This window comes from Cherax quadricarinatus, chromosome 78 (genome assembly GCF_038502225.1).
Source record: "Cherax quadricarinatus isolate ZL_2023a chromosome 78, ASM3850222v1, whole genome shotgun sequence".
In the NCBI taxonomy this organism is placed as follows: domain Eukaryota; kingdom Metazoa; phylum Arthropoda; class Malacostraca; order Decapoda; family Parastacidae; genus Cherax; species Cherax quadricarinatus.
In genome coordinates this window covers 3,137,177-3,156,085 of record NC_091369.1, presented here as the reverse complement: position 1 = coordinate 3,156,085, position 18,909 = coordinate 3,137,177, and the positions used below count along the sequence as shown (strand labels likewise).

Here is an 18,909-nt window from a genome sequence, read left to right as displayed (position 1 = left end):
GGGTCACAGAGCACCTTTGGACGAGAGGAAATAACCTGATCCAAGGGAAGTTTAGAGTTCCTTCATTTATCTAGTTAGTGCCTTTCACTAACATCAGACTTTCCATGAGGGAACTTTCCCTAAAGGTTCCAAGATTCAGGTAAGAGGCTCAGTTCAGAGACTTGCACTTTCTTGGATCAAACTTGATTGCCTCCCATTCCCAGGCACTGTATGATCCCTATTGGTCTAGTGCTTCCCCTTAAATATAATGCTAATAATAATAATTGAAGAAACTATGTAGCAGAGCGGTAATCTCAATGCTTTTTAATTATAATCAAAACCAAGCACTAAACCCACAAGTCATACAGAACTGCTCATCGCTTTAATTACTCATCACAAATTACTGTGTACAAGGGGTAGACTAAGACGTAACAAAGCGTTCAGTTCTTATTTGGATTGTACAGTTTTCAAAGTAGAGAGAAGTTGACCATTGTTTATAAGGGACCATAAAAACTGGCCATCATTATTACATTCATTGGGAAGCACCAAGTCCACAACTATCATACAGTGCCTGGGAAATATGAGATTTAGGAGGGGGGGGATAATTAGGTTTGACCCGAGGAAGGGGAAACTAACTCCAATTCCTTGAATCAAGTGCCCTTCACCAACAACAAGGCACCATATCTTAAAGGAACATAAATAAGAAATGAAGCAAGTTTATATAAGAAATTTTACACTTTGTAAAAGAAAACAACAAACAATTTTTTAAACATGTATTTCTAGTGACAAAACTCACAGTGGAAATAAGGTAAAAAAATTTCGAAGAAGACACTAAGTCTTCTTATTGTTTATGTACAATACTGATGATCTCATATATGAGGTGGTCACCAGCAATTAACATTAATCTAAGTGGAATTACATTAAACTGATTTTCATATATACAATTTATTAAGTAGAACCCTTTAAAAAAAAGGGGATTTCAAACAATTCAGTATCCCATTCACATTCATATTCACTTAATATAACATTCAACTTCACTTCAGGCTCAGTCTCCTCAATTCATACCTACAAAACATTATTAAAATGGATAAATAATAAAGATATTAAATTTTGCCTAAAGACATTATTAGGTACAGAGTTTTTGTAACACTTATCAAGAATACTTTAGTCTCTTGGAAAGAAATAGGTTTGTACCTGAAGCACATACCATGAAGGTGGAATTTTAAATAAAATTATATTCTCGGGTTGCTCTCACTTACAATAAAAGGAATTCTGGCCCTTGAGTCAGATAAACTGAGCTGAAGATTTTCAAAATACAGTACATATACTGAATTCAGTCAGTCAGTAATGAAATATATTAAAAAAATTAAAACTGAGAAAACAAATACATAATTTAAATAATGAAAATTAAATCATGAGAAAATATAGAAGAGCCGTACATTATCAATTTCTCTCATATCAACCTGAGCATTTCTCAAGTAATCTATCAAAATATTTGCTGAATTTGGCAGAAAGTCAAAGACAGCAAACAACTACATTTAAGACGAAACTAGTGTCACAGTCTGAATATTACTCTGGGACAATAAAGTAAAGGTGTCATGAGCTAAAAACAATGATTTACGTGAATACTTAAGCATCAAGTAATACAAGTCTTTTACATTATAAATCAGTCATATAATTCCTTACCTAACTGTATAAAATAAAGATAAAATTTATTTTGTGATGAATATAAAATAACACTATTTTGAGTGTTCCAATAAGTTTGTTTTGATCCTTATGCAAGTAACTGTACAAAAAAAAAAAAAAAAATACAACTGAACCTCAACTATCTGCAAACATCTGTTACTGAAAGCTGATTTTAGCAGACTAGCTTCCCCACTGATGTAATCTGTAATATGAGGTACTGGGGATTAGCTTCCCCACAGCCTAGTCAAAGATTGAACCACCAAGACTGGAAATGAGAAATTATAGATGGGGTTGCAAAAGAAATAAATGCTAGGGAGTTCGGGAGAGGGGTGGGATTAATTTATGGGGAATCAAATACAAAATGGGAATTGGCACAGTTACTTTTTGCTGATGATACTGTGCTTATGGGAGATTCTAAAGAAAAATTGCAAAAGTTAGTGGATGAGTTTGGGAGTGTGTGTAAAGGTAGAAAGTTGAAAGTGAACATAGAAAAGAGTAAGGTGATGAGGGTGTCAAATGATTTAGATAAAGAAAAATTGGATATCAAAATGGGGAGGAGGAGTATGGAAGAAGTGAATGTTTTCAGATACTTGGGAGTTGACGTGTCGGCGGATGGATTTATGAAGGATGAGGTTAATCATAGAATTGATGAGGTAAAAAAGGTGAGTGGTGCATTGAGGTATATGTGGAGTCAAAAAATGTTATCTATGGAGGCAAAGAAGGGAATGTATGAAAGTATAGTGGTACCAACACTCTTATATGGGTGTGAAGCTTGGGTTGTGAATGTAGCAGCGAGGAGGTGGTTTTAGGCAGTGGAGATGTCCTGTCTAAGGGCAATGTGTGGTGTAAATATTATACAGAAAACTCGGAGTGTGGAAATTAGGAGAAGGTGTGGAGTTAATAAAAGTATTAGTCAGAGGGCTGAAGAGGGGTTGTTGAGGTGGTTTGGTCATTTAGAGAGAATGGATCAAAGTAGAATGACATGGAGAACATTTAAATCTGTAGGAGAAGGAAGGCGGAGTAGGGGTCGTCCTCGAAAAGGTTGGAAGGAAGGGGTAAAGGAGGTTTTGTGGGCAAGGGGCTTGGACTTCCAGCAAGCGTGTATGAGTATGTTAGATAGGAGTGAATGGAGACGAATGGTTTTTGGGACCTGACAAGCTGTTGGAGTGTGAGCAGGGTAATATTTAGTGAAGGGATTCAGGAAAACCGGTTATTTTTATATAGCCGGACTTGAGTTCTGGAAATGGGAAGCACAATGCCTGCACTTTAAAGAGGGGAGGGGCTTGGGATATTGGCAGTTTGGAGGGATATATAATAGGACGGTGTATATATATACATAATTGGGGCCCTGATATTATATTCTACAGGGAGTTTATTAAATTATTTCAGGTCACTTTTTATATTGTATCTTTATATATGCTTCTAAACTGTTGTATCTGGGCACCTCTGCAAAAACAGTGATTATGTATGAGTGAGGTGAAAGTGGTGAATAATAATGAAAGTATTTTCATTTTGGGGATTTTCTTTCTTTTTGGGTTACCCTGCCTAGGTGGGAGACGGCCAACTTGTTGAGGAAAAAAAAAATGAATGAATAAACTGAAGCTTGTCAGTGGATAAAGAAAGAGGGATGTATCATGAGGATAGTATGCAAACACTTTTTGTTTGGGTTTGAGGTGTGCTTTACGAGTGTTGCAGATAAGAGGCAGCTAGAATTGCCATGTTTGAGACCAATATGTGAGGTGTGAATATAAGATATGAACAAATCAGATGATTATCTCACAGTATGAAATATATAATACAAGGACCATAAGTGAAGGAGTGTCAAGACTAATTTGTTATTTAGGTGTATACAGGGCTGATAAAGAGGGTGTATAAATCTAAGGAAGATGAAAGATATAGTGTAGAGGACATCCCACCAGAAATTCAAAAGTTTTGAGAGGAAGTAACTTGAGCATTCAGTTGACAGTTGTGATAATGTAAAAAGAGAAGACAATTTCTTGGGGGGAGGCAGAAAGAAAGATCTGAAGTGCTGTTGGAAAGCAAGCAAGATATTATCTATGAAGGAATTCAGGGTAAAACTGGTTAGCTAGACTTGATAGGTGGGGGATCTCATAGGCCCATGGATCATTTGAATTGTGATGTCCCTGAACTTTGCAAAGACAGGTAGGGAATGAGTGATTCTGAATGTTTTCCATCTTTAGGTCACTGAACCTTGGTGAGAAAGGGCCAATGTATTACAGTAAATCATCACTACTGCTGTCACAATGCAAAATGGGAAAATTACATATGCTATACACAGACCTTTGCAGACGGCAATCTCAACTGTCATACTCATTCTTGCCCAACTACAACTGATTTTCATCCACAAAAATGTAGATACCTGAAATCTGCAGTTTAGTAGCAGATAGTATGAGGTTCCACTGTACTTGCAACAACTTGAGCATAGGGTGAGGAAAATTATCTTATTGGAAAATCTGTCATTATATACTTATTATTTTGAAAAAAATAATATTCAGTACTATGGTATTGCTTTTGATTTTAATAACTTAAATAATCATAAATATGAGTTACAAAAAAAAAAAAATTATGATACTGGTAACAAAGAAATCTCTGGGAAATTTCTTAATTAAGTTTGGTGATCATATTGCTGGTGATAATGACGTCTTGCAATTTCGTACAAGACTTGGTATATATATATATCTATTCCCATTTATTTTGTTGAGGAAGGAGCAAGGATGGAAAATTCAGACAAGTATGTATATTGACCACTAAGATTTACATTTAATATCCTAAAATATAAAGGACAAACATACTTTAACTTCTAAAACTGCTTTCCCAAAACAAAGAGTTACATTCACTACCCTCAGATCTTTGTTCAGTAGTTTCGTATACCAACTAGTTATGCAATTCGTCTTTTTACTTTATTAGTATACTATGATCCATAGATCTCCCTCAAATATATTTCAAAGCCAACTTTTTAACAAGCAAAAAGTTCCAAGGTTGATCCCGAGGTAGAATAGAACACTGAATGGAGACCAGAATATGCCCCTTATTAATCATGGGTGATCTGTTATTGTAATGGTATCTACTGTAACTGCCCAAGTATGATGAAAGATGGCCATCCTCATTAAAGTACTGTATTTTATCATACCCATAATATACAGACTGAGAGAGATTAACAACAGCTAAAACTCGGGTAAAATGGAGTCACTGCATTACGAGTGCTAAAAGGGATCACCATGGATTAGACACTGTGCTTAACAACTCTGGAAACAGGCTTTAATACTAAGATATAAGTGGCAGTATATATCTTCCTAAGATATAAATTGATGCAAATCATTAATGTGTTTAAAGCTAGCTAGTCACCAAGTAAACATTTTCCACCCTGCCAATGAGAAACCTTCTTAAAAAGGAAAATAGCAAGAATGTTTTAATTATCATGTATTATAGATGGCCAGTGTGTTAAAAAGTGCACCATACACTGTTATAGTGTATATACAAACAGGAAACACTTGCCAAGTCTTGTCTTTAATATTGCGAGATCTGGTAAACTAAATAAATACCACAGAATGAGATCAAGATAGGTCCAATTGTGTTACAGTATTCATTGCTAAACAATTATTCAATTCAGGTAATCTTTCACCTTAAAATTATGTGATGGTCCACAGAAATTTACATTCTGCACAGCCTCTCAAAGTGTGTGTTAAAATACATGTCTTTTCCACAATTAGACCACAACACTATATTGTAACATCCTAACCCAATAACTTACAATAAAACAGGCAGAAAAGCAAGAGAAAAATACATTGCACCCGTACTGCTTTGTTCTATATATTTTTTTTCATGCAAGCTGACCCAAGATAATTTATTTTTGCAATTCAATGCAAGAGACCAACAATTTTACTTTACCAGAAATGACATCATCTTAATCATCCTACATATCACTTGCATTCAACAGTTCCTCAGTAATTATCAAAACTATATCAGCAACAACTTTTTTAATGGGTTAATACAAAATAGTCAAGTGTATTCAGAATAATTCCAACAATTTCATATCATTTATCCTTTCTTAAGATGGATGTCTTATAGAAACTATTTAGATATTTGAGGAACTTCTATTGTAATTGAATGGATATGCCATACTACTGTATTTACAAAGTTTAACCGAGCCAAGAATATCTTATTCTGCCTATGTATTACTAAAGTAATAAGTACAGCCGTCTCACCGGCCATGACCATAGTCAGGCCTAAAGTGTCCTCCTGGGTTTAGATGAGGAAAACGCTCTCTCTCTATCATCATTTGTCTTTGCAGCTGCTCATGTGCATGGGCTGCCGAGAGCTGAAACAGATAAAAAAAAAATTACATTTAAGGAAATCATTCTGGTAGGACACCATGTATTGAGAAAAATGTTTATCCTCAATTATCACCGAAGTTTAATCATTGACAGAGAGGGCAGTAGAAGACATGACAGCTGTACAAAAATAGAGAAAAACAAAATTGGGACAATAATGAGGTTAAGCACAAAGACAGAGAAGTATGGAAAGATGGGAGTTACAGAATAAGAGGAATAGAAGAAATTGTAAGGTATTCAAAAGCACTATTAGCTGGAAAACAGAAATACAAAATGGAAAAGCAAAGTCAAACTTATGAATTCTGACAAGGAAACCACAATTGTATGAACCCAGTTGTGGTGTGCTGGGTCCATGTACTCACATCTGAAAATAATATACAGTATTACACCTGAGACAAACAATGACAAAGGTTTCTCAATTCACTGATAATTATAAAAAATTTACAGTGAAATCTAGTAAAATTTCACAATACAGCCTCTCCTCACTTAGCGACATACTTGTTTACTGACGACTCAAACTTATGACGGGCTCTCTGACTGTTATGCATATCTAAATAATGTATATTAGAGCTGATTGGCTCTATTCTGTTTATTACAATATACAGTACAATACTGTATAAACATTTAAATGGTGCAAAGGTGACATTAAAACAATGCCCGAAATGCCTAGCCATGCTAAGCGTTCTAGTGGTACACTCTGTAATCACAATTTTACTACATGTAAACCAAACAATAACCAAATTTCTGTAAACTCAGCATTGTAATCCTTATAGAGAATAAATTTTGAATTTGAATTGAATATCAAAGATGGCTCGCACAAACCTACTACCATTTTAGTATGCTCCTTGCTTACCAATGAATTCGTTTACCGATGTGGTCTTAGGAACTCTGTCATTAAGTGAGGAGAGGCTGCATATATGTCTTGGGGCTCTCATACAATGATAGAAAAAATTTAATTAAATATTTAAGTTTAATATCCTATACTAAAACATACATACTGATCAGCTTACATGAGCTAATTCTTCATAATTTCGTCCAAGTAAGGCAGCATGGTGGCTCTGAGGTGGGTATCCAGGGGGAAGCGGAGGAGGAGGATCCCCAGGCCTCAGCATGGGTGGCCGAGGAGGGTAACCAGCAGCTGCCGCAGCTGCTGCCGCTGCTGATTAAAAAAAATATATACAATCAACATTAATGATAAAATCAAATACATAATGCTGTACAAAAAAAAGAGAAAAAATAACTTCCATAATGCAAGAGACATACTTGCACCATAATAAAGTCCCTTAAAAAATTTAAAGGAATTCTGAAAATTATTACACATAATTTTCTTGAAATAGCAGAAGTTAGATGCTCACAATAAAACTGCAACATGTATTATACATACTTACAATCTATGTTAGCAAACCATGGACCGGGTGGGGTTTGAACCCAAGGCAAATAGTTTGTTTGCAATCGTATTATGGTTTTTGTGAATCTACATTAGATACAGTAGTATATTCATGCATGTATGACATACAGTACATTCTATGTTAGATACAGCTATACAGAAATGATTTAAAATCTACATTAGGTACTGTATTCCAAGCAGAAATGATACTCTATACATTATAGCCATGCAGAAATGGCACAGATGTATCCATGCAAAAAAATGGTTACCATGCAAACATGTAGTAATTATGAGGTCAGCTCATTCCCAAATTAATTTTAATAATGCCTCTGAAGTGGTTTATGTACAAGTTATGGTGCCTATTTCCATTTATTTGCCCACCAAACTGTATTTATGTAATAATGCTAGTGTCAACCTTCTCACCTCTGACTCATACAGTAGGGCCCCAACTTTAGAGGTCCCGAATTATGAGGTTGCACACGAGTGACATTAGCATTTTTGAAACCAATTTATTACTTATGAACAATAACTCGTTTTTCTGACAGGGGTAATTTTTATTTTCTTAAGTACAGATTATAACATTTTCTTGGTTAGTTTTCTACCAAATGGATTAAAACTGTGTTTATGTTTATTTTATGCATGTATGGAGAACTCATATTTGTTTGGCAGATAGGTCAAGAACTAAAGATTCAATATTTGTCATTAGTACAGTACATCAGTGGTTGGTGGTGAGAAAGAACTGGTGGAGGTGGGTGTGGCAGGGAGGTGGGTGGATTGGCTATGGCCTTGAAAGGAGGACCCCCAATCAGCACTGCTAGCTGTGTTGTGGACATTTAGTAAACAGCTGGACTAAGATGGAATACCATATAATGACAACACTTTCACACTAAACATCCACTCACTCACCTATCCACCTTCACAGCCGCTCCACTCATCAAATCTACACCACAAATCACACCACACCCACACCATTCACACCCACTCTACCCTCATGCTCATATTGTCTTTACGTACACACTGGCCTCACACCCACATTTCAACATTCCTTACACAGAGTATGCTAACTTCGCTTTATTAAAATATTACAAGCAAACCAAATTAGCTTGTGAAGTTGGTAAAAATTCTTAACACTTATTACAAACAAGTGTAAAGTAAATTTCAAAGTTCATTTGCATTTAGCTCTATTCAAAAAATTTGAGTTACAATAATCAAACTGTTTACCAATTACATAATTGTTGATACTTGCTACAAGATTTCAACATACATACACAAGATAACATAAGCAAATACATGTATAATTATGCAAGAAATGCCAGCAAGATTAAAAACTAACTGCACGTGTCCAAATGGGTTGATATTTAAGAAACTTTCCCATTTTTTTTTTTCACTATATGAAGAATGGCTGAGGGTGAAGCTAGTCTGATTAACAGTAATTTTGAGGTAGGTGAACATATTAAGAGATACAGGTACTGCTTGTCATTTTCTTAAAAACTCTCAATAATAGTTTTTATGTCAAAGAAGCTCTACAGTATTTGGTAATGTGTCTTTAGTACTGTATAAGCAAGATTTGTGACTTGGCTTTTAAGAATTTCACGATGCAGGAAATTTAAGGTAACCCTGACGAGGGCCGGGATGCAGGTCAGAAGCAGTCTATAAAACATATTAGTACTTCTAACACTTTGCTGAATAAGGATTTTTTAAAGTACAGTGATTTTTAAATTAGAAAAGGTCACTTTGTTTTTTAACATAGGCTGTTTCCCTTCAAGGCAGGGTGACCCAAAAAGGAAGGAACACTTTCATCATCACTCACTCCATCACTGTCTTGCCAGAGACGTGCTGATACTACAGTTCAAAAACTGCAACATATCTCCACACCTTCAAAGTGCACATGTATGTAAAACTGAAAAACAATGTTTAAGTTTGATGCACTGTAGTATCTAACCATCTTCCTAGTAGAATTTCTTTCTTATGATTAGGAAATTAAGAATCAAGCCTCCAGACACTCCTTGCATTTAATAACACACACAGGTTTAGTGGTTCACATAAATATAATAATAATCTAGGATACAGTGAAATAAAGCTACATGAAAAGTCAACAAGTAACATGCTGGACTTCGTGAGGCCACCTCAAGGTATCCTCGAGTCCAAAGATAAAGAGAGACTTGCAGGAGCATCCCTCGGGTTAGCAGCATGAAGTAAGACAGGTGCAAGATGTGAGGGAAATAAACAAGATGATGGCCTGGTCTGAGACTGGGTCATGGGGGTGTCAACCCCTGAGACTTCCTTCAAATCACTCATTATAACCTGAGTACTGTACAAAGAATTGATTTTGTGGACTTCTCACTTTCCTGTATTTCTTCCTCGTCACTATACATTAACAATCATAGAAGAATTTGAATGATTCTTGAAGTGAGAGGTAAAAAGGCAACAATCATAAGGAAAACAGCTAGGGGAATTGAAGTACTGATAATCGATTATAGTCATCATGTCAATAAAATACTGAATACAGTATATGATTCTTATGATTCATGCATCACTAATTAAAAAACTGATCTTGTTTGTGTTAGATATTGGAAAGATACAGTTATGGCTTCACCACATTCATATACTGTTGATGACTTCACTGAACTGATATTAGGTATGTACTACAATTACTCAACATGCTACAAAAACAAGCAATAAGACATAAGATTAGTACATATTACATGCAGAGGTTAAGCTTTAAAATGTTGCTTAAAATATGTAATTTAAATACAACACAGGAAGCATAAGACCGAAGTCAAGCCGAGTACAGTATACAGATTTTCCAGATACTGTAGTATTCAAGGTTAACTCTTAAACTGTCCAAACAGATCTACATTCACATGCGTAGTGCTCCAAAAGTAGATCTATGTGTTTTTACATATTTTCAAATATAACAAAAAAATGTAGATCAAAGTTTTTTTACACGTTTTCAAATGTAAAAAAAAAAAGAAAAAGAAGCTCTACGTTTTTTTACATACTTTCAAATGTTGAAAAAATGTAGATCTACATTTGGACAGTTTAAGGGTTAATCCCTTCACTGTCTAAACCACTGAAATTCAATGTGCTTACAAAAAAAAAAAAAAAAATCTTCTGAAAAGATAGAGAATCTTTTTCTGAAGGCAAGGACACCAAAAATTAGCAATTTGATTGGAAATTTATGGAATTACGCAGGCGCAAATCTAATCATCTGAGCAAAATTTACGCATTGCGGATCTTGCTGAATTCAAGCCATATTTTAAGCTAATTCCATTACTCAATTCGACTAAATGCTTAACTATTTCACTAGTATGCCTTCCATTCTATGAATTGAGCACAAGAAACCACCCATTCAACTATCAAAACTACTTTATAAAGTGCACAGATGTCAGTAACTTGGCCAATTTTACACAAAATTAAAAAATTCCAATTTAAAAAGTCCAAAATAAGAAGTATAGATATTCCAGGCATTAAAATAACATTTCCTGTGTTAATTAATCAAATTCCTGGGCCTCTCTTGTATTACACTTGCCATCCATTTTGAATTTATAACACAAAATAAGAGTTCCCCAATTTCTTGGATAATAAAATATAACCAGGAATGATTGGTCATGGTTTACAGCATCCTAATAATTGAAACAGCCCTGGTAAAAACTCATGAAACAGACTAGGGGGTGTAGGGAGACCTTACCCGTCCACAGGAAAATCGGCAAAAAATCGAATATTTCCTTTACTTTGAGGCTGATTTCAAGCTACTTCCAGTCCTGGAACCAACCAAAATCATCTGTATTTCAGTAGCATGTCTTTCATTCCATAAAAAAAAAAAAAAAAAAAAAAAAAAAAAAAAAAAAAAAAAAAAAAAAAAAAAAAAAGCCAATAAAACCATCCTAGAAAACACCTCAAATTTGCTATTTTCAACCAAACCCGAAGTCAAGAGTTTTTCCCCCCATCATGCACTGTGTGAGGTAGGATTTTTTTTTATACTATGCACACTCACTGCATGGAACCATTCCCTCATATCTAGACCAAAATTTACTGCTTGCAGCTTACCTGAGTGAGCTGAGCTCATGACATAGATCTACATGACGGACAGTGAATGGGTTAATACATAAACAGGTACACTGTTACTTTAACATTGAAATTAAATTGAAGTTTTAAAGTTGACATAAGACTATCATATTGTTTAAATATTTTAATTGGATTGTAATGTAGTTTTAATGTCAAATTTGGAGTGTAGTGTTTCAACATTAAAATAGAATTACATGTACAATGTTGTTTCAGCATTGAAATTCATACAAGACTTTGTCTCTAACATAAACAATTTTGCAATCTAGTTTCAAAGCTGAAATGACAAATAATGTATACCTGCTCTGATTAATATACTACTGTAATACTGTATGTACTTAAAATTTGTAAGTAGAAATGGTTTCTAAATATGGTCTTTACTGTACATAAACTTAATATAAAACAGCAAAAGCAATTTTTTATACTACTGTGTAAGAAGCTGAAACATTATTATGAGTTAATATCACAATAAGTTTTAAATATCACTGCACTCTTAACACAAGAGCACAGGGTAGACAATCGAAAAGGAAATCGCCAAAATGCAGAACAGGGATCAGTGTTACGACTTCAGGAATAATAAAGAAATGGTAAACAGTGAGGATCCTGTAAAGCTAGCTATCTGTTCCCTCTTAAATGCTGCAATACAACGAGCAGAGTTTATTCCAACATGATATTTTCCAATGCTACACTAAAGCCTCTTATTATTTTATATAAGCCTTGCTGTAGGACCATACTGCACTTTGTTACAGTAGTCCTGAAGCCATCTTGGCAAAATATTACATAAACTTATAAGAACATATGTTTCCTTTGCATTTCATTCTGTCCCAACACCACTATAATGGCTCTCTTATTACTCTCTCAAAAACTGTAGTAAATGTTTTTGCATTAACTAACTTGTTACACTGCCAACCACTTTTATACACTTAAACATTTAACATTTTCTATGCTCATATTTCATGCGAACATAGAAAAGTAAATAGTACTTTGTCATTTCAAACCAAAAGAAAAAAAAAATTTCTGGTAACATATACTGTACATATAACTGTCTAATAAGTAAAATTAAAACAACTGCATAGTAGTCAGTAATGACACTGTATTAAAGTTAGATGAACAAAAAAGTATCTGACAAAAAAAAATGCAATAATACCAAAACTTTCCCCACTCAACAATCAACATTAGCTTTATAAAAACAAAACTGAATACTGAAAGTAAACCAAGAACACTGGGGTACCAAGGTAACAAATAGTGCTTTCAGCTTGCAATGTTAATTTTGTAAGTGAAGCCTTGATAATGATGCTAACTTATATAAAACAGCAATATTCATGAAGAGAACATTTGTAAATATGTCAAGAGCTCTGTAGAAGACAAATATTTAGACTGAAATAGAGGAGAAACTGTACATACAAGACGAAGAAAATGTAGCAATGAGAAATACAATTACTATAACAAGTTTGGAAGTGTGACTAGAAAATGACTATCTATCGTTTGTGCATGTATGTGTGTCTGCATACCTCCAGGATGAAGGTGGAGGTGGGTGTGGGCATGGGAGTGAGTATGGGCATGAACCTCGTTGATCATCTGCATCCGATGCATGTGGTCAGCCAGGGCTAGCCTCTCCGCAGTGGATACAGTCAGTGGGTTGTCCGAAGAAGTAGCAGCTGCGCTCAGGCCCAGGGTCGTGGCTGGTAGCCCTGCACACAACATACTATGATCACTACCTAAAGTTCAGGAACATTAGGCCAACTATGACTGTATCACCTTAGATATGCCAGGAGTGGGTATAGTGTATGAATGTTTGGGTGTAACAAAATAAAAGTGGTATTGTTACAGTATGAGATTATGTTAGATGAAAGATCTTGTCACAAGGTTTGAGGAAAATAAGTAATGTAAAATCAAAGGACTGGTCTGACTTTACAAGGATGGTCATGAGACAAAATCAAAAGAAGTTTTAACGAAATAATAGAGATAAAGGATAAGTTAAAAAAAAAATTACCAGGCGAGATATAAATGCTGAATTCAAAAGCAATGTCCTGTAATATGATAAAAATATGGCAAGAAAGAACATCACAACAATAAGAAAATTAACACAGTATACAGAAGCCTTATGTAATTGTATTTCAATAGAGAATTTCACTCAATATAGTACAGGGAGTCATAGAAGAATACTGGTATAAAAATATGTGGAGAAAGCCACCCAACAGAAACATGCCAAGAAGACAGTAAGGAAAAATATTTATATAAACACTCAAGAATTAAAGAAACTAGATTAATTTTAGAGATTAACAATGAAACTGTATTACACTTTGAAAAGAAGGCAAGATGAGAAGACAAGATGAAAAGAGAGTACAAAGTTAGGAAAATATATTTTAATTAATACAGTAACAGAATTTCTAAAACTGAAATAGCTGATGCAGCTGAATATAAGAAAAACCAATCATTATGAGATGTCCTCTCCAAGATCTGTAATTTTTTATGCATCAATTTTATTCAAATAAATATAATACTGTCTAAGTGATAAGACAGATACAATATTTAATCTTCAGAGTGATTTTCTTTAAAGGAAACCACTATGATTTCAATTTAAATTAAGATGTACAACACAAGATAAACTTTAAGCTATTTCAAATGATTCACCTTGTCTCCTACTGTTTACACAGTGCAAATATTCTTTTCCTTAACTAGGTTAATTCCACAAAATTAACCATGGTTGAAAGCCTCTTGGATGCACACTCCACATTACACATCACCCTATGCTTTAATTCCAATATATCCTCACATTCATTTTAGCAAAACTGGTATGTTACGCATAAATTCACAGCAGGGAAAACAATCTTTTCCATACACTATCTTCTTGTTATTATCACTATTGGTATAAACAAACCCACATGAGGAATATAAGACAGAAGTTAAGAGTACTATATACTTCTGCCTGAAAAAAACAAAAGTTATTTATTATTTTGTTTTTATTAACACACTGGCCGATTCCCACCAAGGCAGGGTGGCCCAAAAAAGAAAAACTTTCACCATCATTCACTCCATCACTGTCTTGCCAGAAGGGTGCTTTACACTACAGTTTTTAAACTGCAACATTAACACCCCTCCTTCAGAGTGCAGGCACTGTACTTCCCATCTCCAGGACTCAAGTCCGGCCTGCCGGTTTCCCTGAACCCCTTCATAAATGTTACTTTGCTCACACTCCAACAGCACGTCAAGTATTAAAAACCATTTGTCTCCATTTACTATCAAACGCGCTCACGCATGCCCACTGGAAGTCCAAGCCCCTCACATACAAAACTTCCTTTACCCCCTCCCTCCAACCTTTCCTAGGCTGACCCTTACCCCGCCTTCCTTCCACTACAGACTGATACACTCTTGAAGTCATTCTGTTTCGCTCCATTCTCTCTACATGTCCAAACCACCTCAACAACCCTTCCTCAGCCCTCTGGACAACAGTTTTGGTAATCCCGCACCTCCTCCTAACTTCCAAACTACGAATTTTCTGCATTATATTCACACCACACATTGCCCTCAGACATGTCATCTCCACTGCCTCCAGCCTTCTCCTCGCTGCAACATTCATCACCCATGCTTCACACTCATATAAGAGAGTTGGTAAAACTATACTCTCATACATTCCCCTCTTTGCCTCCAAGGACAAAGTTCTTTGTCTCCACAAAAGTATGCACCTTAAATATTTATCCTATGGAGACAATCTGGACACACGAGTTATCCTACAGTCATTAAAAACTACAGCACTGACACTGACCCAATTCACAAAGATAGCAGTAAAGCAACTGCAAAAACTAGACCAAAAGCACTGACATTCCACATTATCAAAGCATTTGAAAGAATTTTAAGAATGAAGATTACTAACACAAATTCACAACTTGGGTTACAGATACTTGATCCTTCCTCTCACAATTACTGGACCATTAAGATATGGTATTAAATTCACTGGAAGACAAAACAAACTGCAGAATATCATATAAAGACTGCAAAAGCCTTCGACAAATGTGATCATGACATGACAGCACACAAAATGTGTGTGAAAGGAATAACAAAAAAAAAAATATCATGCTCAATGAGGACAAATTTCAGTTACTCCAATATGAAGATAGTGAGAAAATATAAACTGAAACAGAATACACAACAAACTCAAACCATTCAACAGAGTGAAAGATTACTGTCAGGGGCTTCGAGGTGAAAATATCAGATCTTACATTCAAGGAATCACATTATGGTTAGTGTCCAAACCCCAAGGAAAGTGATAGGCTGGATAATTAAAACCTTTAACACAAGAAATCCCATATTAATGATGATACTCTTAATCACAAGGTTTAAACATGGCACATTAAAATAAAAGACATAAATAGGGTTCTAAGAATATCTAACCAAAAACGAGCTTGAAACAATGGATTCACTTTGGATAAATTCCGATCTAGAAAGAATACAGGGAAAGTACTGGTTTAGTAATAGAGCTGTGGATGAAACAATGTGCCAAGTAATCACTGAAACTAAAACCTTGGGTAGCTTTAAAATAGGTAAGGCAAGTAGGCCTACTGCAGTTCTCTTTCCATTCTTATGTTCTTATATTGCTGCACACTATGAGCTCCACTTAGGCATGGAAAAATCACAAATCTGGACACTGTAGCAAGAACCCTCACTGCCAGTATAAACTCAGTCAAGCACCTAATTTACTGGAAATCTCCAAAATCCCTTGAACTGTACCCTCAGAACAGTTTACAGGTAAACTACAGTTTAACAACTGAGCCACTCTATAATGGGTTCTATCATAAACCACAACAGTATAGTACAGTAATATCTCATCTTACGTAATTTTCTTCAAGTGTATTCATATGTGCCACTGACCATTACTTATTATATTTTTAGATTTGCATTATCACTACAGCATTACTATTAATGTCTAGATTCTATATACATTCTCCTACTTAGGCACCCTTAAAAAAATACATTATGTAAGTAAAGCTGTGGAATATGAAAATTTCATTAAGTGCTCAATTTTAAGATTTAAGAGTCATATAAGCAGTTTTCAGCAACATTTTAAAACAATCCAGTACATTCTTTTCAAAGGAACAACTAATTACAATTTTTGGTTTCTGTTACAGTATTTGTAATTATAAAAATATACAACTGAAAAAACTTAATAACTCAGTGCACCAGATGTATATTAATGAACAGAATAAATATGTTATCCTGTAAGGAAAAAAAAAAATGTAAAAGTTAAGCTGTTATTTCTCTGAATTAATAAATAGCAAGTCACGACTTAATAATTATTTGATGCACTTTTTTATATTTGATTCATCATGCTATGTATCCACAGATCTAAACAAATATATCCTTTCTTAATACAATCTAAGTCTCTTGATGTGTTAAAACAACAATCAACTCTGTTTATTCAATGTCCTTCTCCTGCCTTGTCATCTACTATGAAAATTCTTGTCCTACTTAACATTGCTTATTTAGCTACACAAATCTTTTAGCTATCCAAGAATTTGCAAAGAAAAATATTCTTTTAAGGTCTAGCACTGCAGGTATCCCAAGTTACCCAAATGCTCCAGTTTTCCAAAATACTTTCATGGTGAAAATTTAATTTGAATATACTGTTGAACCTTGGCTTATGAGTGCCCCACCATACGAGTTTTTCAGGATACGACCAGTCGCTCGGTCGATTTTTTGTTTCTGGATACGAGCAACAATTCAGGATGCGAGCTTCTCCCTCATACAACTTTTTTTTTTAGACCTCCAGATCTTACAAAAATAAAAATGAATTTATAATTGTAGTTCATTGTCATGATGTATTATGTTGCTTTTACTGCTTAAGACTATAACTGCAACAGAAATAACAGTATTTATTACCTCAGTATTTATTACCACAACAGTTATGTTGTGGTCCTACTGGGCTGAGGTGGATGGTAGAGGTTCTGGTACTGAAGTCGATGGTTGTACTGTAGTGTGCATAAATTCTGTAATGGATTTCTGTTCTATTTTACCCTGCAGTACATTATACAACTGATGGTAAGGCATCAGCTGCTCTAGATACCGTTTCAGGGTCCTCTTCAGTGAAAAAGTCTAACTTTAAGTCATTCAGTAAGTAAGTCAAGTCAGTAAGTCATTCAGTAAGTCAGCAACACTGGTATGCCTAGTGGGTGTCACGATTGCTTGGCAGATACAAGATATGGTAATTAAAACATCAAAACACAATTCACAAACAAAGCTAGCTAGCTTGTAGGAGAGAAGTGGAACTGAACATGTATTCACGAAGTTGGGATGGTGGTATCAGGGGATGGCAGGGGATGGCCTGAGGTCTCCCTCACTGACCCACAACAAGGCAGCCGCTTTAGGTAGGGAATGGCCACCACCACTTGTCACATAATGACACATTTTATTCATTCTGGAGCATATATCGGGTTTCTATGTTATTTATATTGTTTATTATGTCATATTAGATGAATTCTAGGTAGTAGGTTGGTAGACAACAACTGCCCAGGGAGGTACTACCATCCTGCCAAGTGAGTGTAAAACAAAAGCCTGTAATTGTTTTACATGATGGTAGGATTGCTGATGTCCATTTTTCTGTCTCGTAAACATGCAAGGTTTCAGGTATGTCTTGCTACTTCTACTTACACTTAGGTAACACTACACATACATGTACAAGCATATATATACACACCCCTCTGGGTTTTCTTCTATTTTCTTACTAGTTCTTGTTCTTGTTTATTTCCTCTTATCTCCATGGGAAAGCTGAACAGAATTCTTCCTCCGTAAGCTATGCGTGTTGTAAGAGGCAACTAAAATGCCAGGAGCAAGGGGCTAGTAACCCCTTCTCCTGTATAAATTACTAAATTTAAAAAGAGAAACTTTCATTTTTCTTTTTGGGCCACCGTGCCTTGGTGGGATACGGTTGGTTTGTTGAAAAAAAAAAAATTAGATGAATTGTGATAGATAAATAAGCCGTAGAGTTGATATTAGCATCATGTTGAAGTATTTTTGTTCTGCCTCCCAGAGCAGGAATTCCACTGGAACGGATTAATGCCATTTCAATTAATTTAAATGAGGAAAACTGACTCAGCATATGAGCAGATCGGGATACAAGCAAGGTCACAGAACAGATTAAACTCGTAAGCTGAGGTTCCACTGTATATATAAAAAAATCAATTCAGAAAATACCTGCATTCCTTCAAGTATGGTGATATAAATATTTCAATAACAATGGAATAATCAAGGAAACACACTTGTTCTTACACACATTAGACTGTCTTAAAATTTTCCTGGCTACAGAAGGCAGAAACCACTTTGCTATTCAACAGTACTTAAAAAAAAAAAAAAAAAAAAAAAAAAAATCCTGAATATTACAAACATATTTTCAAGCAAATGCTGCATCATACTGCAATATTGGCATGAAATCATTTTTCTTCATTT

General features: G+C 35.0%; 1 protein-coding gene across 4 annotated transcripts in view; it reads right to left on the bottom strand.

Moving 5' to 3' along the window:
- Positions 1-3,087: 3,087 nt before the first annotated feature.
- Positions 3,088-18,909, bottom strand: part of Gug (arginine-glutamic acid dipeptide repeats grunge) — a 71,777-nt gene continuing 55,955 nt past the window's right edge. The window contains exons 18-20 of one of the 4 annotated variants that reach the window (XM_053795300.2): positions 12,981-13,160; positions 7,028-7,176; positions 3,088-6,004 (exon numbers count right to left, since the gene is read on the bottom strand). In XM_053795300.2, the coding sequence (XP_053651275.2) occupies positions 5,888-6,004; positions 7,028-7,176; positions 12,981-13,160 (446 nt within the window). In that variant the 3' untranslated portion in view covers positions 3,088-5,887. The remainder of the gene's footprint in view (positions 6,005-7,027; positions 7,177-12,980; positions 13,161-18,909) is intronic. The other 3 variants (XM_053795301.2, XM_053795302.2, XM_070101567.1) reach the window with 3 other exon arrangements.